General features: G+C 46.6%; 1 protein-coding gene across 3 annotated transcripts in view; it reads left to right on the forward strand.

The window, feature by feature from the left end:
• Window positions 1-22403, forward strand: part of RNF207 (ring finger protein 207) — a 972487-nt gene that overhangs the window by 393995 nt on the left and 556089 nt on the right. For all 3 annotated transcript variants that reach the window (XM_069240003.1, XM_069240002.1, XM_069240004.1), the window contains 2 exons: window positions 4706-4778; window positions 6425-6493. In XM_069240003.1, coding sequence (XP_069096104.1) covers window positions 4706-4778; window positions 6425-6493 — 142 coding nt within the window. The remainder of the gene's footprint in view (window positions 1-4705; window positions 4779-6424; window positions 6494-22403) is intronic.

Raw genomic sequence — 22403 nt, forward strand, 5'->3', positions numbered from 1 at the left:
ATGGGCATGTTCTGCACCTCTGAAGCACTGTAGTATTGCAGAAGAAAACTCAGGTGCCTGTGTGCCCTCTTCTATAATACAAAGTTTACCAGTTACATAGCGTGTTGGCACACTCTGCAGTGGGTGTTCCCCTTATTAGCAGTAGAGCATGTCCCATGCTAATGAGGGAAACACTTTGACTTTGCACACATGCCCTATTGTGGACATCAGTGCAGAAGTAAGGAGCAGGCCAGGAGGCTCACGGAGTCTGCAGCACAAAAAGAAGGCACACAGTCTTGGTGATCCTGAGTTTGCCCCCTGCAAGGGGGGGAAGGGGATCTCATGGATCCTTAGATATCCCCTCTGAAGAAAGGTGCAGTCACTCACTGCAACTACCTATAGGGGGATCTCTGTCTCCTCTTTAATTGTGCAAGTGGGTGCAGCCTGAAGAGATAGTGCTTCTAACAGCCACTCTGTATTTCACTAGGGAGCTGCCCCCAGGGCAGCGCTAGTTGTATTCTGCCCAGGGGGCAGCACATTCCTTGTCATAAGGCACACTGTCGCTGTTTGTGTCCGGTACACTTGATTAATGGTGTGCTGTGGCTGGAAACAGGGACATGTAAAACAGGCCCAGGAGTCCCTGTGGCACTGTATCAATTTTCAGAGTGGAGATGCTGCCATCAAAGTTACATCGTTGAAGTCAAAGGGTTTGTGACAAAATCCAAGTGTCACAAAAACAAACAGCATAGCAAATGCATTCAGCAGGAGAGTGGTAAGGATGTACTGTGCAGCTGGTATTGCATTTTGAAACACACTGTTGAAAACATATTACTAAATCAGAGTGTGGTAGCACACACCGTGCTATCAAATTTTAAACACATTTTCTATCAAAATAGTTTAAAAAAACTTGCAACAGGCTTTACTATTAAAACTATACAGCACACAAACAATAATGTGTGGAAATCGGATTTCAGAGAATATTTACTTGAGCACAACCAAGTGTATTGATTTGTTTTGATCATATTAAAACCTTTATTTTCATACCATTTCGGAATGGTTCATTTGTGCTTTCCTAACTGTTGATATATTCCGAAATATTTGTACTGTTCATTTAAAGATGTTTACATGTTATTGTGTATTAGGAAAAAAGGACATCCTTTAGCCTTTACTTTCACATTTACTGCACCCATCAAGATTGTGGCATAGTTCGCTTTACAAAATCCTCTAACTTTGCAGTTGGAGGAAAAGAAGTAAACACTAATCTCCCTTTTAAAAAATATGCAGCAATTTGTCAATACAACATATCCTGACATTTGACCTCTGTTTTTGAGGATAGCAAATAAGAATAGATAAAAAGAACATTTAAAGCCATCTTTAGTGCTCTTTCACCTTCTGAACTCCAACATTTTTATTTTGGGAGTGCTGCAGCTCCCCCCACACCCACACCCATTCTTCCAGCATCAATGAGAGTTTCATGGGCCAATGATATGATTTTGTGACAAGGGTGCCATCCTGATTGTACAACGAGAGTGATATTTTGGTATCGTTTGTTGCGCTATGCCTATTCAGGTGTGACCTGGAATTCCCCTTTATTTTGTTGTTTGCCTCAATAATGCTTATGACTTGGTCCTTGAAACACACATCTGTTAAGAAATGATTCAGGGCCTCATTACGAGACTGCCGGTCTTCTGACCGCCAGCCCTGTGGTGGCGGTCAGGACCGCCAGCCCCACGTTGACATTTAGGACCGTAGTGGTCAGACCACCAGGGTTCTGCCAGCTCCACCGGGATCCATGATCCCGATGGCCTGGTGGTGGTGGAGATCGTAATCCGCCAGGGCAGCACTGTATGCAGCGCTGCCCTGTGGATTGTGACCTAGTTCTCCACCAGCTTTTTCCTGGCACTTGGCATGGGCAATGCAGGTGTCCCCCTGCCCAGCACCTTTGCAAGGTTCACTGTCAGTCATGGTACAGCATTGCCATCGGCTCGATAAAGCCAAGGTTTCTGCCCACCGGTCTAGCAGGAAACTCCTAATAGGTCTGGCAGGGTGGTCGCCACTAAGGCGTTCGCCACCCTGTCAGGAGTTTGACAGATGGGCTTTCTTGTCTCTCAAACTCATATTGAGCCCCTCAGTATCAAGAACACACAGGAAAATTGTAAAAACACAAAAAATTTAGGGCCAGATGTAGGTAAGTTGAAAATTGCGACTTGCAATTTGCGAGTCATAGCGACTCGCAAATTGCAACTCGCAATACGAGATGCAGAAAGGTGTCTCAGACACCTTCTGCGACTCGCTATGGGGTCGCAAAGACCCACCTCATGAATATTTATGAGGTGGGTCGCAGTTTGTGACCCCATAGCGAGTCTAGGCACTCACAGGGATGGTGGCCTGCTGGAGACAGCAGACCACCATGTCTGTGACTGCTTTTTTAATAAAGCAGTTTTTTTTTCTTTTTGCAGCCCGTTTTCCTTAAAGGAAAACTAGCTGCAAAAAGAAAAAATACCAAAACCATTTAGTTTCGTTTTTTTCAGAGTAGGCAGTGGTCCATAGGACCACTGCCGGCTCTGAAAAAATATTTTTTTGGGCATTCATAAAGGGGAAGGGGTCCCATGGGGACCCCTTCCCTTTTGCGAATGAGTTACCATCCACTTCAAGTGGATGGTAACTGCGATTTGGTTTGCGACCGCTTTCGCGGTCACAAAGCAAATCAGCATCGCGATGCAGTCGCAAATAGGAAGGGAACACCCCTTCCTATTTGCGAGTCGGAATCACATTTTGCGAGTCGATACCGACTCGCAAAATGTGACTCTGTATCGCGATGGCCGTTTTGCATGTTGCAAACTGCATTTTTCGCAGTTTGCGACATGCAAAACGGTTGCTTCATCTGGCCCTTAATCTTTACATTTCTTACTGATTGTTCTTTAAAAGGCATTAAGTTCTCTCTTGCATGTGCCCGCTGTCGTATGATATCATCAGGAAAGATGACATGGCCAATATGCTGAGGCTATTTAAAGAAATCTTACATGAACAAAAGGCCTTATTATTACTTTGGTGGTCCGACCGCCAGAGCCGTGGGGATGAGGCTGCCGTAAAGCCGGTGGCCTCACCCCTATCATATTACAATATTTCCACCGGGCAGAAACATCGTGGAAACATCATGGAAACGTAGAAACAGTGCATTCCGAGCGTGCTGGCAGGGGCTCCCCTGTTCCACTCAGCACTGGCTTTGTGCCAGCCTTTCCACCAGGGTGGTGCAACTGTCATGGAAAGTCTGGCGGAGAAGTAGAGTCATGATCAGCATGGCGGTACCGCCGTGGTTGACTACGTCTCTGACCGCCACCAACCCATCAGGATCCAAGATCCCGGCAGTCTCCTGGCAGTCCGACCGCTGGAAAAATAATCTGGCGGTCAGACTGACAGGATTGCAGTGGTCCAACCTCCAGCTTGAGTTTGGCAGTCCTTGGACCCCAAGCTTGTAATTGGGCCCAACATCTTAGATGGGGCATTTGTTTCTGTACAGTAATAATTACTCTGTTTTCACAACTGGTCGATGTATTTACTAACACCTGATAAACCGTTCTGTATATAGCATCAACATAGGTTTGGTATTCCATGGGTAGCAAAACAGCAAAAAAAGTTTGAAGCATAAGCAGACTATTAATACTGCATAATCATTCAGTATTTTTAATATATGGTGCCCTCTTCACTCCCATATTACTAGGTCACACTTGGTAGATCACAATAGCCCCAAAGTGAAATGGATCTATTTCAAAGAAAATGGAAGCTGTGTCTCCCAGTCCACTTTTAGTGAGTTATGTTCTGTTAGACATGATTAGGAGCAAAGCAGGTAATCTTTTATCTGCAGGTGATTATAAAATGAAGCATTGCTCTTGTACCCCCAAATTACTACGCACACAACGAATGGTATTTCACAGCCTTATTATTATTTATTATACAGTATTTGTCTGCAGAATGTGTATCAGAATGATCCTAAGTATGTACACAACTCAGCAGATAATGTGAAAAACAGGGTGAATGTTAGATAAGCCTCATTCATATTTATTTGCACATTCCTAACCTATTAGTCTATTCCTTACCCAAAGTGTCCAAAATATTGTCAGGCATCTAATGAGTATGGTTGTATTAGTTTACTACCTCTATAGTGTGCCAAGTCACTTATAGTTTCCCTGTGTGCCTTATGTTGTCATCAGGTTGGTAGTCGAAACTGTCATTCAGCATCTCCTTTCAGCAAGCGGGTCTTGTGTCTAACCTCTCCCATGCACTGGTACATTATATACCTATATTGATAATCACCCCTTATGGAGTGAGGGGTGGTCACCCTTGCTGGGCCTCTGCTTTGATACACAAATGTAGAACAATGCCCCTTTGTAGAAGCATACAGAAGCAACTGAAGCTAATGCTTCTTTCCTTTTTCTTCCAAGACAGATTTCTACAAAGTCAACCTCCCTTGCAGCCGCAGTTAAAACACGGGCACTAGAGAAGTGAAAAGTCTTACTTCTCTGCCCGTCAGTTTGAACGGTATCAGACACATTTTCTAAATAAAAAACATCGATCAAGCACACACTTGTTGGCATTCAGTTCATCTGCTTTCTAGGCCCTACACACATTCTCTAATATTAAAAGCAGTCATGTTTGCAATCAAGTCTGTCTTGTATGTAACGTGCATTGACAATCTGTGATAACCTCTTTTTGTGTAATCTTTTAGTCAACATGAAGAAAAAGAAAAAGCTTTTAAAGAGCAGCTTTCCCACTTGGCCTCCCTACTGCCAACACTCCAGGTAAAAACAGAACATTTTTAAAATCGAGGTATTAGTGCCAAAAAGGGTGTACTTTGAAACTGTTGAGAAAATTACACTAAATTGACTATGATGGAGGAATACGTATTCGTATAAAAGTGAAACAGAGATCTTTTGGATATATTTTGTGACCTATAAAAGAAGACTCATTTCACAAAAATAGTTTCATTTAAAATAATTAAAGTGTTATATAAATAAAATATAATAAAGTTTGATTCAATTGTTACAACATAATTCATTTGTGACAAATCTAAATACATTTATGATCCAAACAAAATGATTAAGAGCCTAAACAGATTTATGTGTGATTCTCTAATCATAATCCTATAAATTGACTTGTCTTGAGTCATAGTACAAAAATACATATACAAATTGTATTCATAGCGCTACACATGACCCTATGACCCTGATTCATAGTTTGTCAGAATCACGGTGCTATGCTTCGCATCACATAAATAATGATACCCCAGGATATGTCATTTATCAGGTGTGATAAATAGCATCCATTCTGAATTTTGGGTGGAATACCACGCAGACTTTGGTGCTCAACACACAAAAATCTGCATGGTACGGTTACTACTATGCACGTTTCCCCTGTTAAATTTCGAAAGGCTTGATCTGTCTAAATTTAATGAAGAGTGAGGTATTTAATGTCCCCGTTATTACTAGATGTTCTAAATCAACTCAAAATTCTGATGCCTGCCCAAGTAGGAGTTTTTGCAAGGGTTGGAAAACAATGACCCACTCTTGATCAGGGCCTACGTCTTGCTTTGCTGAACAACTGTCCTAAAGTCAGTGATACTCAAAAGTTTAGCATGCATCCCACCTGACCTTCTCATGTGCCCCCCCCCGGTCAATGGAAGCATTGGGCTGCTGTTTACTCAACTCAGCACTTGCTTGAAGGTTAATTGCAGTTATCAAGTAACTAGGGTGCACCATTTAACTTTCGGAACACTTTAATTTATAAAGACATCTTCAGCAAACGTGTAAAAATATGATAAAGTCTCTTCATAATTCAAAAATTGTATAACATTTACATGCAGAAATATTTCACCTTCATGAATCATAGTATATCACTGCATTTAGAAGTCTTTAGAAACATTCATGCTTATTCACCCTTCTCCTTAACAACAGTGCCAATAGTGAACCAAGAGACGTCAATTGTTATGTGCACCCTTTGGGTGGCCAAGGCTACTATCATGCATAAATATTATAGTTTGTGAAACCAGACACAGTAAAAGCTTTCGTACAATGCACATTCTGAAGTAATATATTTCAAAGTCTTCTTATATGTGATAATGAAGTGAAAGGAAATGAAGTGAAATAAAACAATTGCCTAGGAAGACACAATTTGTTCAGGTGGGGAAGCTGTGATCTATCCCAGGTTTTCTGCTTCCTCATGGTGAAGTTCAATTCAGCCACTAGATGTACGTGATTTGCTCCCCCTACACTCACCTTACATTACCCTCAACCCCCATGACCACCACCCTTCTGGCATCTGTGCAGCCCTCGGTCAAACTACCAACCAAACTTTTTGGCCCCTCGGAACATGTTTGTGGGTACCCAAGTTTAAAGTGATGTCTTTACTGTAGACCGAGGCTTACCACAGTCTCTTTTCCACTTCCTAGGTTCATCTGGTGACTTGCTCTGCTTTCCTGAGCTCTGCTAACAAGGCTGAATTCTTGGATTTAGGATATGTAAGTAAAACCACAGCATCCATTGATTTCTGTCTGCATCCAGTATAGTTTAATTATAAGTGTATGAAACAAAATATTTGCAACACACATTTTGAATAAGTATCTTACCGAAATTATCAGACTGCAAATGCAAATAACGTTCACAGGAATGTTTCTATCTTTAATACTGGCAGCGACTTTTCATGTTCAAATAAACGTTTTTCTTTGTTCACATCTGGATAGCTGTAGGAAAGTAGCATCTTTCTTGGCATGTTACCCCCAATTTCTGCCTGATTGTCAGTGTGTTTTGACTGTGTCACTGGGATCCTGCTAGTCAGGACCCCAGTGCTTATGGTTTGTGGCCTACATGTCAGTATGTTTTACTGTGTTGTCAGTTTGCTTGGCTGTGTCACTGGAGTCCTGCTAATCAGAACTCCAGTGCTTATGCTCTCTCTGTTTAAAAATTTGTCACTTTAGTCTAGTGACTACATATTTCACTCCAGATTGGTATACTGGATCCCCCTTATAAGTCCCTAGTATATGGTACCTAGGTACCTAGGGCATTGGGGGTTCCAGGAGATCCTTATGGTCTGCAGCATTTCTTTTGCCACCCATAAGGAGCTCATACAAACCTTTCATCAGGACTGTCATTGCAGCCTGAGTGAAATAGTGTAAGCACTATTTCACAGCCATTTTCACTGAATCAGGTCACTTATAAGTTACCTATATATCTAACCTTCAGACCCCGAAGGTTAGGTGCATAGTACCTGTGTGTGAGGGCACCCCTGAACTAGCAGAGGTGCCCCCACGTCATCCAAGCCCATTTTCCCGGACTTCGTGAGTGCAGGGACACCATTATAAGCATGCACTACATATATGTCTATACATATATGTACCTTCACAATGGTAACCCCCAATGTGGCCATGTAAGGTGTCTAATATTGGGAAATTGTACCCTCTATCTGATTCTGGTATTTGGGGGGCAATTCCATGCACCCTGGGGGCTCCACCATGGACCCCCAGTACTGCCAAACCAGCTCTCTGAGGTTTCCACTGTAGCCCCAGCTGCTGCCACCTCACAGACAGGCTTCTGCCCTCCTGGGGCTTGAGCAGCTCAATCCCAGGAAGGCAGAACAATGCATTTCCTTTGGGACAGGGGTGTTACACCCTCTCCCTTTGGAAATAGGTTGTACAGGCATGGGAGGTGTATCCTTCCCAGAGCCTCTGGAAATGCTTGGATGGACACAGATGGTGCTCTCCTTGCATAAGCCAGTCTATATCAGTTCAGGGACGCCCAGTCCCTGCTCTGGCGAGAAACTGGACAAAAGAAACACGAGTGATCACTCCCCTGTCCATCACCACCCCAGCGGTAGTGTCCAGAGTATCCCTGGGTTCTGCCATCTTGTTTTCAGGATGGTCAGGAAACTCTGGGAGCATCTGAGTGTTCAGTTCCAGCAGGTGACATGAGAGACCCCTCCTGATAGGTGCTTACCTGGTTAGGTGACAAATCTCCCTTTCAGGGCTATTTAGGCTCTCTCTTCTGGTAGTTTCCTCAGATTCGGTTTTGCAAGACCCCAGCAGGAATCCTCTGCAAACTCTGCTTCATCTTCTACCGTTGGATCAACCGCAGAACTGCTCCAGGAACTCTACAACTGCAACAAAGTATCCAAGAAGGCTACTGCAACTCTGTAACTTTAGCTGCTGCCAGAAACTGCAACAGTTTCCAGGTTGTGCATGCTCTGAAGACTGCCTGTCTTCATCCTGCACCAGAAGGACCAAAAGAATCACTTCCCTGCTTCAGCAGGCGCCTCTCTGCAGTGATGACCGGGACTCTGGGTCCCCTCTCCTGATGATGGGTGTGAATCCTGGAACACAGGTGGTGGACCAAAATAACCCAGACTGTCCAAAGGTCGACCTGTCCAAATTTGGTGGAGGTAAGAGCTTGCCTCCCCGAGCCAGACAGTACTCCTGTGCCCCACATGCTTTGCAGCTCCTAGGGATTCTGTGCGGTTCGGAAAGGAATCCTTTGTACCCAGCACAGCCCAGGTCCCCAGCACTCTGTCCTGCGATGCTCAGTTTCCTCAGTTGTTCTCCGGCGAGGTGGGATCCCTTTGTGTAGTGCTGCAACTACCACAATTTGCAACTCCTTTGTCCCCATGTCCTGGGATTTTTGTGGGTGCTCCTGGTCTTCTGAGGACTCTCTGAAGTGCTGAGAGCCCCCTCTGTCTCCTCAGTCCAGGTTGAGACCCCCAGCCCCCTCCTGGGCCCACGTAGCACCTTATCCTGCCAAATGCGTCTTTTGCATGAGCCAAGACTTGTTGGCAGAATCCAATGACGAAAACCAGCCTGCATTTTTCTACTCAACGTGGGGCATCTCTTACACTAAGCAGGAACCCGCAGCTGTCTTCTTTGGTGCATCTCTGACTTTTTCTTCTAACCGGAGAGTCCACTTTTGCACCTTCATCCAGGTTAACAGGGGCTTCTTCCTGGACTCTTCAGCTGTTCTTGGACTTGGGCTCCTCTCTCCACAGGTCTTCAGGTCCAGGAATCCATTGTTGGTGTCTTGTAGTCTTGCTTGGTTTTTGCATAGTCCTTTATCACGACTCCTAGTGTGTTCTGAGGAAACTTGCTGTACTTTACTCCTGTTTTCCTGGGCTCTGGGGTAGGGTACTTTACTCATTTTTGGAATTTCGTACACTCCCAGCACCCCTCTACACACTACTATTGACTAGGTGGCAAACCGACATTCGCATTCCACTATTTTAGTATATATTTTTTGTTCCCCCTAGGCCAATTGGGATCTATGGTGATTTTCACTATTTGCACTATCTTATGACTGTTTACTTACCTGATTTAGGTTACTAGTGTATATTTTGTGTATAATACTTACCTCCTAAGGGAATATAGCCTCTAAGATTTTTTGGGCCTTGTGTCACTAAAATAAAGCATCTTTATTTTTGGTAACACTGAGTATTGTCTTTCTTGTGTGTAAGTACTGTGTGACTACAGTGGTACTGCAAGTGCTTTGCATGTCTCCTAGTTCAGCCGTGGCTGCTCTGCCTACAGCTACCTCTAGACAGCCTGGCATCTAGTCACTGACTACATTTTACTAATAAGGGATAACTGGACCTGGTATAAGGTGTATGTACCTGTGGTACCCACTACAAACCAGGATGCCTCCGACAATAGCCACTAAGAAAATATACAAATATTGGCAATTAAATGACTGCTCAAAATGATAAACCCAGACTTTAAAAAAACAATAACTGTCATTGTGATGGAATCTTGGCCTAGCAGTGGCCTCAATACGAGGTTCATATTTATCTGTCTATCCAATAAGAATACTTTTAACCAGTCCTCAACAAGGATGAATGTGAGAAAAGTTTAGGGTGGAGTGCAAAAGACAGTATGGGGGGTCATTATGACCCCCGTAGTGGGCGGTAATATAGAGGAAAGTACTTTCAACAGGCTGGCGGTACTTTCCTCCATATTATGACATTGGCGGTTTGGCTGAAGCCCAACCGCCAATGTACCACACCGACCACCACGGCGGTAACAGCCGCCGGGCTGGAGACAGCAATCTCCAGCCCGGCGACCATCTCTTGAAAGCCTGGGGGATTATGACCCCACCTAGTGGCATGGTTTTCGTGGCTTCCTTACCAACACGAAAACCATGGTGGTAGGCACTATCAGTGACAGGGAATCCCTTCCCTGTCAATGATAGGGGTCTTCCCCATCCCCCTCCACAGGTTTCCCTCAGCCCCCTTCCTCTCCAGACCCTCCTTCATACACGCCCCTCCCTTCGCACACGCACACTCATACACACACATCCCCACATTCATCCACGCATACATCCATCTATTCACACTCATATAAAGTAAAGTAAAGTACTGAATATCCAATCAGGTTTCAGTTCTTGTATGACATAGATTAATCGTACCAGTGTGACTACAGTTGGTAAATGGTCACCATCTTGTAATTGGTTGGTCTAGCCATTTTCTGCTACCAAATAGTATGTTTCTGGGCAAAAGATTCGGATATATATTGAATCACTCTGTATTATCGTACTATCTTATGAAAAGTTAAACCATTCGATGTATAATCATTTGTATACATGCAATAGTATCCTTGCCCATGTTCGTCTAAAACAACGCAAACCAAATAAGGAAGTAGCCTCATAACAGTTTTTCCACAATTTTACATCATTCCCTATTACCACACTATCTGATAAAAAACGCCCAGGCCAAGCTTTAACCCCTTAGCTGCTGGGCCTTTCCCCCCCCAGTGCTGAGCCCTTTTTTGGCTATTTGGGGTAGTTCGCGCTTAGGGCTTCATAACTTTTTGTCCACATAAGCTAACCACGCCAAATTTGCGTCCTTTTTTTCCAACATCCTAGGGATTCTAATGGTACCCAGAGTTGGTGGTTTCCCCTGGAGGAGACCAAGAAAATAGCCAAAATACAGTGAAAATTTTGTTTTTTCCAAAAAAATGGGAAAAAAGGGCTGCCGAAGAAGGCTTGTGGTTTTTTCCCTGAAAATGCCATCAACCAAGGGTTTCTGGTGCTGAAATCACTATCTTCCCACCTTTCAGGAACGGGCAGACTTGAATCAGAAAACCAAATTTTTCAACACAAATTTGGCATTTTACTGGGACATACCCCATTTCTACTATATTTGGTGCTTTCAGCCTCCTTCCAGTTAGTGACAGGAATGGGTGTGAAACCAATGCTGGATCCCGGAATGCTAAACATTTCTGAAAACTAGACAAAATTCTGAATTCAGCAAGGGGTCATTTGTGTAGATCCTACAAGGTTTTCCTACAGAAAATAACAGCTGAAATAAAAAAATATTGAAATTGAGCTGAAAACAACAGCCATTTTTCTTTATGTTTTACTCTGTAACTTTTTCCTGCGATGTCAGATTTCTGAAAGCAATATACCGTTTTGTCTGCTGGACTCTTCTGGTTGCGGGGATATAAAGGGCTTGTAGGTTCATCAAGAACCCTAGGTACCCAGAGCCAATAAATAAGCTGCACCCTGCAGTTGGTTTTCATTCTATACTGGGTATACAGCAATTCATTTGCTGAAATATGAAGAGTGAAAAAGAGGTATCAAGAAAACCTTTGCATTTCCAAAATGGGATCAAGATAAGGTTTTGAGGAGCAGTGGTTATTTGCACATCGCTGAATTCCGAGGTGCCCATACTAGCATGTGAATTGCAGGGCATTTCTCAAATAGACGTCTTTTTTACACACTCTCTTATATTTGGAAGGAAAAAATGTAGAGAAAGATAAGGGGCAATAACACTTGTTTTGCTATTCTGTGTTCCCCCAAGTCTCCCGATAAAAATGATACCTCACTTGTGTGGGTAGGCCTAGTGCCCGCGACAGGAAATGCCCCAAAACACAACATGGACACATCCTATTTTTTTATAGAAAACACAGCTGTTTTTTCCAAAGTGCCTACCTGTAGATTTTGGCCTCTAGCTCAGCCGGCACATAGGGAACCCTACCAAACCTGTGCATTTCTGAAAACTAGAGACCTAGGGGAATCCAAGGAGGGGTGACTTGCGGGGCTCGGACCAGGTTCTGTTACCCAGAATCCTTTGCAAACCTCAAAAAGTGGCTAAAAAAACAAGTTTTCCTCACATTTCGGTGACAGAAAGTTCTGGAATCTGAGAGGAGCCACAAATTTCTTTCCACCTGGCGTTCCCCCAAGTCTCCCGATAAAAATGATACCTCACTTGTGTGGGTAGGCCTAGCGCCCGCGACAGGAAACGCCCCAAAGCGCAACGTGGACACATCAAAATTTTTGGAAGAAAACAGAGGTGTTTTTTGAGAAGTGCCTACCTGTAGATTTTGGCCTCTAGCTCAGCCGGCACCTAGGGAAACCTACCAAACCTGTGCATTTCTGAAAACTAGAGACCTAGGGCAATCCAAGGAGGGGTGACTCGCGGGGCACGGACCAGGTTCTGTTACCCAGAATCCTTTGCAAACCTCAAAAAGTGGCTAAAAAAACAAGTTTTCCTCACATTTCGGTGACAGAAAGTTCTGGAATCTGAGAGGAGCCACAAATTTCCTTCCACCCGGCGTTCCCCCAAGTCTCCCGATAAAAATGATACCTCACTTGTGTGGGTAGGCCTAGCGCCCGCGACAGGAAACGCCCCAAAGCGCAACGTGGACACATCAAAATTTTTGGAAGAAAACAGAGGTGTTTTTTGAGAAGTGCCTACCTGTAGATTTTGGCCTCTAGATCAGCCGGCACCTAGGGAAACCTACCAAACCTGTGCATTTCTGAAAACTAGAGACCTAGGGCAATCCAAGGAGGGGTGACTCGCGGGGCTCGGACCAGGTTCTGTTACCCAGAATCCTTTGCAAACCTCAAAAAGTGGCTAAAAAAACAAGTTTTCCTCACATTTCGGTGACAGAAAGTTCTGGAATCTGGGAGGAGCCACAAATTTCCTTCCACCCGGCGTTCCCCCAAGTCTCCCGATAAAAATGATACCTCACTTGTGTGGGTAGGCCTAGCGCCCGCGACAGGAAACGCCCCAAAGCGCAACGTGGACACATCAAAATTTTTGGAAGAAAACAGAGGTGTTTTTTGAGAAGTGCCTACCTGTAGATTTTGGCCTCTAGCTCAGCCGGCACCTAGGGAAACCTACCAAACCTGTGCATTTCTGAAAACTAGAGACCTAGGGCAATCCAAGGAGGGGTGACTCGCGGGGCTCGGACCAGGTTCTGTTACCCAGAATCCTTTGCAAACCTCAAAAAGTGGCTAAAAAAACAAGTTTTCCTCAGATTTCGGTGACAGAAAGTTCTGGAATCTGAGAGGAGCCACAAATTTCCTTCCACCCGGCGTTCCCCCAAGTCTCCCGATAAAAATGATACCTCACTTGTGTGGGTAGGCCTAGCGCCCGCGACAGGAAACGCCCCAAAGCGCAACGTGGACACATCAAAATTTTTGGAAGAAAACAGAGGTGTTTTTTGAGAAGTGCCTACCTGTAGATTTTGGCCTCTAGCTCAGCCGGCACCTAGGGAAACCTACCAAACCTGTGCATTTCTGAAAACTAGAGACCTAGGGCAATACAAGGAGGGGTGACTCGCGGGGCTCGGACCAGGTTCTGTTACCCACAATCCTTTGCAAACCTCAAAAAGTGGCTAAAAAAACAAGTTTTCCTCACATTTCGGTGACAGAAAGTTCTGGAATCTGAGAGGAGCCACAAATTTTCTTCCACCCGGCGTTCCCCCAAGTCTCCCGATAAAAATGATACCTCACTTGTGTGGGTAGGCCTAGCGCCCGCGACAGGAAACGCCCCAAAGCGCAACGTGGACACATCCAAATTTTTGGAAGAAAACAGAGGTGTTTTTTGAGAAGTGCCTACCTGTAGATTTTGGCCTCTAGCTCAGCCGGCACATAGGGAAACCTACCAAACCTGTGCATTTCTGAAAACTAGAGACCTAGGGGAATCCAAGGAGGGGTGACTTGCGGGGCTCGGACCAGGTTCTGTTACCCAGAATCCTTTGCAAACCTCAAAAAGTGGCCAAAAAAACAAGTTTTCCTCACATTTCGGTGACAGAAAGTTCTGGAATCTGAGAGGAGCCACAAATTTCCTTCCACCCGGCGTTCCCCTAAGTCTCCCGATAAAAATGATACCTCACTTGTGTGGGTAGGCCTAGCGCCCGCGACAGGAAATGCCCCAAAACAGAACGTGGACACATCACATTTTTTCATAGAAAACAGTGCCTACCTGTGGATTTTGGCCTCTAGCTCAGCCGGCACCTGGGGAAACCTAGCAAACCAGCACATTTTTGTAAACTAGAAACCCAGGGGAATCCAAGATGAGGTGACTTGTGGGGCTCGGACCAGGTTCTGTTACCCAGAATCCTTTGCAAACCTCAAAATGTGGCTAAAATACCACGTTTTCCACACATTTCGGTGACAGAAAGTTCTGGAATCTGAGGGGAGCCACAAATTTCCTTCCACCCAGCGTTCCCCCAAGTCTCCCGATAAATATGATACCTCACTTGTGTGGTTAGGCCTGGTGCCTGCGACAGGAATAGATCACACAACGGTCAATGTTGGTCCTTACGTGAGGCAGCTGTTGACCCTGGGGTGATCCATTCCTGACACAGGCACTAGGTGTAGGCACTCAAGTGGGGTAGTGTTTTTATCAGGACAGGTGAGGAGTCACTGGGTGGTAGGAATGTTGTGGATCCCAGCATATTCCTGTAGTTTGTGTGACAGAAATGCGAGAAAAATAGAGTTTTTTCTCAACATTTCAGCTTTGCAGGGTATTCTGGGTAAGAAAACTTTGGGGAATCCACACAAGTCACACCTCTGTGGACTCCCCCGAATGTCTAGTTTCCAGAAATGTTTGGGTTTAGTGTGTTTCTCTATATGGCCGCCGAATCCAGGACCAAAAACACAGGTGCCTGCCTTACAAAACCAGTTTGTTTTGCCATAGACAATTTTGATGTCTCCACAATATGATTTGGGTGGTGGAATTTGGGGCTGAACTAAATTGGTGAGCTCCCAAGAGAGCACTCTCTCTCTGCTTGCCGCCGCATTCACCTGCTCTCTGGGTTGGCCTAACCCACTATTACCCAGTTGCACGAACAGCTTGCGAAGGGACAGCAGGACTGTCCTCATCACCTCCCTCATAATGTACTGGAAGAGGAGTTTTCGAATGGGACTCCTCTGACTGAAAAATCACTCCCAGAGTCTGCGCCATTGTCCTATCCCTCAGATGCTGTCTCAGTATCTGATGTCTCAGTCTCTGATCCTATGTCAGAGCGGTCCTCTATAACCCGAGTGCAGGCAGCAGTCATCCATCAAGATGCCATCTCTGCTATTGGCTAAACTGTTGCTCTAAAACACTAGCCTACGTAGACAGTCACAAAATCGATGGTGTGTGTGAGATACGTGCAACAGTAGAGGCCACCTTACCTGCGCTTCTTCCCTCAATCAGCACGTACTTTCAAGACACTCAAAAAACACCTTGTCACATACCATTCGTCACAGTCTTTAGCACCTCCTGCGCCCAGTCCAACAATCATTATTGGTGCTCCCACTCCCTCCTCCTCGGATTCCCTCATTACCACCCAGCAAAAGTGCCCTTCATCTCTCCATAGACTTTACTAATGTACTCAGCTATTTACATAAAATACAGATGTGCTCTTTGCAGTAGGCATATAAACCTTCTGCGCTTCTTTATGGCACTAAAACTGCCACTAGACAAGTCGGACCCTTTTCCCCCCAGGGAAACCACACACATATTGACAAAAGTGATGTATATATGACAGCCAACCACCTGAAACTCAACTCAAGCAAAACCGAAATAATCCTCTTTGGCCCTCACCAAAAAAACCTGGGACCCCCCATGGTGGCCCACCACGCTAGGCCCTGCACCCACCCCCGCCAACTACGCACGCAACCTCAGCATCATCCTAGACTCCTCCCTCTCTATGACCCAACAAATCAACGCTCTTACCTCCTCATGCTTCAACAAACTCCGTATACTGAAAAACATTAAAATGGATCCCCACAGAGACCAGAAAAACTGTCACTCACGCACTCATCAGCAGCAGGCTTGATTACAGAAACGCCCTCTACGCCGGCACCACTCTAAAACTCAAGTGCAAACTACACGCATCCAGAACTCAGCAGCACGACTCATCCTCGACCTCCACCGACACGAACACATCTCTCCACACCTCAAATCCCTCCACTGGCTCCCCATTGACAAAAGGATCACCTTCAAGATCCTCATCCTCACACACAAATCACTCCACAACACAGGCCCTGCCTACCTCAACGAGAGTCACCTTCCACACCCCCACACGAAACGTCCGTTCAGCTGACCTCTCTCTCGCCTCTGACCCCCGCATCAAACACACCACCACCGGGGGCAGATCCTTCTCCTACATTGCACCCAAAACATGGAACGCACTCACAACCCACATTCGCAAGACCCAAAACCTACTTCTTTTCAGGAAGGGCCTCAAAACCTGGCTTTTTGAACAGTGAACCTCCTAGCCCCTTTTCCTCCACCCCGTCCCCCCCCCCAGCGCCTTGAGACCCTCACAGGTGAGTAGCGCGCTTTATAAATCTCTTTGATACAGATCTACCTATATATATATATATAAATATATATCTACATAGATATATCTATAGATATATCCATGTACCTAGATATATCTATCTACATAGATATATATATATAGATATATACATATATTTTTTTTTAGTTGTTGTATGGTTTCCTTGGGGGCCAAAATGGCCCCCAGGGAAACCCTACAACATCTAAAAAAAAAATTGCCCCCACAGGGGGTCACCCTGCCCACGGGCGACCCCCTGTCATTTCATTTTTTTAAAAAAAATGTTTTTTTTTAAAAAAAAAAAAAAAAATCCCCTGGGGGGGGGGGGGGGCGCGATCGCGCCCCCCCCCTCCCCAGGGGGCACCTACCTTTTTATTTTTTTAGGAAAATTATGCCGGGGGGGGGGGCGGCCTGTTTTCCGGGGGGGGGGGCCGCCCCCCAAAAGTGAAATCCCTGGTGTCTAGTGGGGTTTCCTGGCCCCCGATCGCAACTGTGCTGCGATCGGGGGCCAGGAAACCGTTTCAGAAGGCCTCATAAGAAAGGGGAGACTCTCTCTCAGCACCAGTGACCACAGGAAGCTTGCTGAGGAGGCAGACCTCTGGGCTAGCACCAGAGTGTCTAAAAAGGTATCTGGGGGGTTGCCCACAAAGGTGTTGAGGGTTCCCAACAGAAGAAAGGGGGGGAGTACAACTGAAAAATAAGGAGGTCTCTAAAGGCCCCCAAAATAATTCCCAAGGGAGTAGTGGTAACATTCCCAGCCTGATTCTAAAAAGAAAGGTTTCTTTGACCATAGGATAAGGAGAAATGTCCCAAGAGGGCACAGCCCCACTGGTGGGCAGACACCTGAGTTATCTAGTGTAGCACTCAGGGAGGAGGTAGTCCCAGGTAGTTTTGAGGAACATATAAAGATGACCCTAGTGTCCCTCGGGGAATAGAGAAATTGTGTCAAAAGCTAACATGCCAGCAAATACTGCCAAATAAAGGTAGTGGGGCATCATTAATGGGCAACGGGTGGAGGCTCTGTGTGACACTGGAGCCAGCATGACAGCTGTCAAATATCATCTGGTGTCAGCAGAGCAGATCCTACTGAACACATTCTACTAAGTCATAGTTGCTGAACACCACAGCACCAAGACCGCACTTATCGCCGCCACAGACGACATCAGGACCATGCTCGACGAAGGAGAAACAGCAGCACTCATACTGCTGGACCTTTCCACAGCCTTCGACACGGTTTGTCATCACACTCTCCGCACACGCCTCCATTACGCCGGAATCCGCGACAAAGCACTCAACTGGATCTCATCATTTCTCTCAGGCAGAACCCAGAGAGTCCGCCTTCACCCATTCATATCAGAAGCCTCCAGTATCATCTGTGGCGTCCCCCAAGGCTCATTTCTCAGCCCCACGCTCTTCAACGTGTACATGGCCCCACTCGCCAACATCGCTGAAACACACCACATCAACATAATTTCCTACGCAGACGACACTCAGCTAATCCTCTCCCTCACAAAAGACCCTACAGCTGCAAAAAACAACCTCCACAACGGACTCCAAGCCATCGCCAGCTGGATGGAAGCAAGCCGCCTCAAATTAAACACAGATAAGACAGAGATCCTCATCTTCGGAGCCAACCCCTCAGCATGGAACGACTCTTGGTGGCCCACCTCCGTAGGATCTGCACCACCTGCCACCACCCACGCACGCAACCTGGAATTCCTCCTGGATTCCACACTCAGCATGACTCAGCAGGTCAACGTCATCCCTTCTTCTTGCTACAACACTTTTTGCATGCTCCGAAAAATATTCAAGTGGATCCCCATCGAAACCAGGAAAACTGTCACCCATGCCCTGGTCAGCAGCCGACTGGACTACGGAAATGCCCTATATGGAGGAACTACAACCAAACTCCAAACAAAGCTGCAAAGAATCCAGAACGCATCCGCCCGACTCATTCTGGACGTCCCACGCCGCCAGCACATCGCCCCCCACCTCAGAGACTTACACTGGCTACCAATACCAAAGAGGATCACCTTCAAACTCCTCGTCCACGCACACAAGGCCTTCCACAACACAGGCCCAACCTACCTCAACGAAAGACTCACCTTCCACACCCCCACCCGCAACCTTCGCTCCGCCAGCCTCGCCCTCGCCTCCGTTCCCCGCATCCACCGCACCACCGCCGGAGGAAGATACTTCTCCCACCTGGCCGCCAAGACCTGGAACTCCCTACCTCTCCACCTTCGCCAGACCCAAGACCTCTTAACTTTCAGGAAACACCTAAAGACATGGCTTTACGACCAGTAGCTTCTCCCCCCCAGCGCCTTGAGACCCTAACGGGTGATTAGTGCGCTTTATAAATCTTATGATTGATTGATTGATTGACAATAGTGAGAGCCATCTACTGATGGCTCTGGTTCCCTTTGAGCAGCGGTGGGGGGGGAGCAGGGTCTCTAGTTCTCTGAAAGTTGCTGTGAGCCATGCCATGCCTGTAGATTGTCTGTTAGGCAATAACCTGGAGCACACTATCTGGAGGGAGGTAGAGCTCAGGTCTCCATTGGAGATGATGAATTTGCCTCAGTGGGACTATAAGACTACACAGTCCATGGCTGCCTGGTAAGGGAGTCGAGGGCGTCTGGAGCCTGGAACAATGGCCCAGACAGCTGCCCTGGTGAGGGGCAAGCGGCGTGGGAAACCGGTCTCAGAAGTTCCCTCAGTGGAGGTTGATAGGGTCACTGAGGAGGAGGCCCCTGCGCCAACCGGGGAGGACATTGCCTCCCTAGGTGACCTCCCTGAGCTTTCTGGCTGGCAAGTTGAGGGTAGGCCCCCTAGGGAGGAATTCTGCAAAGTGCAGAGAGAGTGTCCCACTCTTGAGGTCTTGTGGCGACAGGCCTCAGCCCATGCACAAGGTGAAGCCTCTCGGGATCACCTAATATACTGGGAGAATGATCTCTACAGCGAGTCTAATGTTCTGGAACTGGGAAAGCCTGTGTGCTGGTGATCCCCCAGTGTTACAGAGCCTTCCTACTGGGTTTGGCTCATGACATACCCCTGGCAGGACATTTAGGGCAAGACAAGACCTTCGCCAGGCTTGTCTCCCACTTTGATTGGCCAAGAATGAGGACAACCTCAGATACATTCTGCAGGCCCTGCCACACCTGCCAGGCCAGTGGGAAGTCAGGCAAAAAGCAGAAAGCTCCCCTGATCCTACTTCCTGTCATTGGCATCCACTTTGAAAGGGTGGACATTGAGTCATTGGACCCTTGGACCCCAAGACAGCTCTAGGCAACAGGTTTTTCCTGGTCTTGTTGGACCATGCCACATGCTACCCAGAGGAAATCCCTCTGCAGACAGTAAGTGTACCTGTAGTGACTAGAAGTCTGATCAGAACCCTTACCCATGTGGGATTCCCCAAGAAGATAGTGTCTGACCCAGGCACTAACTTCATGCCTGTGTTCAAGAAGTCCATGAGGGATGAATTTGGTGTAACTTACATGTTCACCACACCCTATCATTCCCAAACCAATGGTCTAGTTGAAAGATTCAACAATACCCTGAAGGGCATGACTGCGGCCCCAACTGAGGTCATGAGGCGTAAGTGGGACATCCTCATGTCATGACTTCTCTTTGCCTACAGAAAGGTGACACAGAAAGGAGTAGAGTTAAGCCCCTTCAAACTCCTCTAGGACCACCCTGTCAGGGGACCTCTGAGTATTGCCATGGAGGGGTGGGAGAAAGCTTGAAGAACCTCTCCCCCCCCTCCAGGGTTGTGGTCAGCTACATGCTGGCCCTCTGGAACAAGATGCACCGCTTTTGGAAGAAGGCCAAGAGCAATCTTGAGGCCAGCCAGTAGGTAATGAAACGCTGGTGTGACCATAAGGCCTTTCTTTTAGAATTTCAACCTGGCCAGAATGTATGGGTCATTGCACCAGTAGAGCCCAGAGCTCTCCTGGACCACTGGTTTGGCTCATACGAAGTCAAGGAGCGTAAGAAGGAGGCACTTATTTAGTGGACCTCCAGTCCCCTAAAAGGTCCCCAAGGGTGCTCCATGGCAAGAGACAAAGCCTCACTTTGAGAGGTGAGAGAAGTGAGCATGCACCTTGTGACAAATGAGGGCGTGGAGGAAGACTGAACCTCTACCGGACCTCCTCTCTGCACAAGAACACAATGGGTCAGTGGAGGGTGTAAACCTTTCTGCCACACTGACCCCAGAACAGAAAGGTGTATAGTAAGTGATAAAACCCAAGTGACCTAACCTTCTCTGGTTGGTTCCATGGATGCACCTTCTGTGCCATGGTCAGAATTGGCTTTAGACATTGCTAAACACATATGAGTTTTGGGCGAATGTTCTAAATTTGCAATCATACTAATCAATTACTTGTTTAAATGGCCTGAAGTCACTTTTGCTAGTAGGATAAACACCAAATCCGTTATCCAATTCCTACAAAAGGTGTTCATGAGAGAGAGGCACCCTAACTAAAGTGAAACTGACATTTGGTGTTGTGGGAAATGAGGGCATTCAAACACATGGTTTCAAACACATTAAGGGGGTCATTATGACTTAGGCGGATGGAAAATCCCGTCTGCCGAAGTCCTGACAGGTAGGTTGCCGCCAGTGCGTCTCCCCCTCCGCCAGCTTCATTACAGCATTGTCGTCGGCTCGTAATAGAGCCGGTGGCAATGCTGTAGTGCAAAGCAGACAGTGAACTTTGCGACAGGGCTCGCCTGGGGGCCACTGCACTGCCCATGGTGCAAAGTTCACTGTCTGCAAAGCTGGCAGTGAACTTTGTGATGGGGCTGGCCAGGGGGACTCCCTGCACTGCCCATGTTGAGTGCCGTGGCAGTGCAGGGGCCCCCTTTGGGCACCCTGCACCCCGTCTCCACCAAGCTTTACATGGCAGCGTTACCCCCATGTAACTGCTTGCGGAGAGGGGGGTCGTGATCCCCAGGGTGGTTCTGCATGCAGCATTGCCTTTTTGGATTAGGACCGCCAGCACCACCAGACCCTCCTGTGGAGGAAAACTGGCAGTGCTGGCGGCCTGACCACAGTACTACCACAGCGGTTGTAATGTTACATTGGTGGCGGTCCAACTGCCACCACGACCCTGACGGTCAGTAGACCACCAGGGTCGTAATGAGGGCCTAAATGTCTCTGTACCTTCCCACAACTAATGGTTTAGTTCAATGCTTCAATCGCACCCCGTGAGAAAGTGGATTATGTGCATACCCATTTTGAAGTAGGATCCCTGCATGAGGGTGAATGTAAATTGCATGAAACACATTCTTAGAATGCCTGAGCGGTACAAAGATTATGTCATGGGTTAGGAATGAGATATGCCTTGCTTGCTACCTTTGTCCATATGAAAATAATTTTTCCTGGTAGTTTCTATAGTGGCATTGTATGCTCTTTCTGTTTCATACTTAGCCTGTGATCCCTATTACATAATGTACAACCTTTAACTGTTGCGCGCACATGTGTGTGTGTCATTGTGTTAAGGAGGAAGCATATGGTGGAGAATGTGGAAGGCAGAAAACTCAGGGTTTTAGGAAAGCAGTTGGTGAGCGATGTGCTGGTGGTCCCTGGCAGGGGAAATAAACATGCGACTTATCTGTAAGAACCTTGTGGTTTGCCTCCCTTTTATAATTATTTCAGTGCTTAGTTGGTGCTTGATGTTTCCGGTGCAGAGCACCGCACTTATTTTTGAGGACCGGCACTTAATTTTCTGCCTCAAGCATTTATTGCATGCAAAAGACACATATGGGAAAGACGGAGGAAGAGAAAAACAAATAAAAACCTCACAATGGGAGTAAGCAGAAAGCTGCAGGAGTGAGATGA

Source organism: Pleurodeles waltl, chromosome 6, assembly GCF_031143425.1.
Source record: "Pleurodeles waltl isolate 20211129_DDA chromosome 6, aPleWal1.hap1.20221129, whole genome shotgun sequence".
In the NCBI taxonomy this organism is placed as follows: Eukaryota; Metazoa; Chordata; class Amphibia; order Caudata; family Salamandridae; genus Pleurodeles; species Pleurodeles waltl.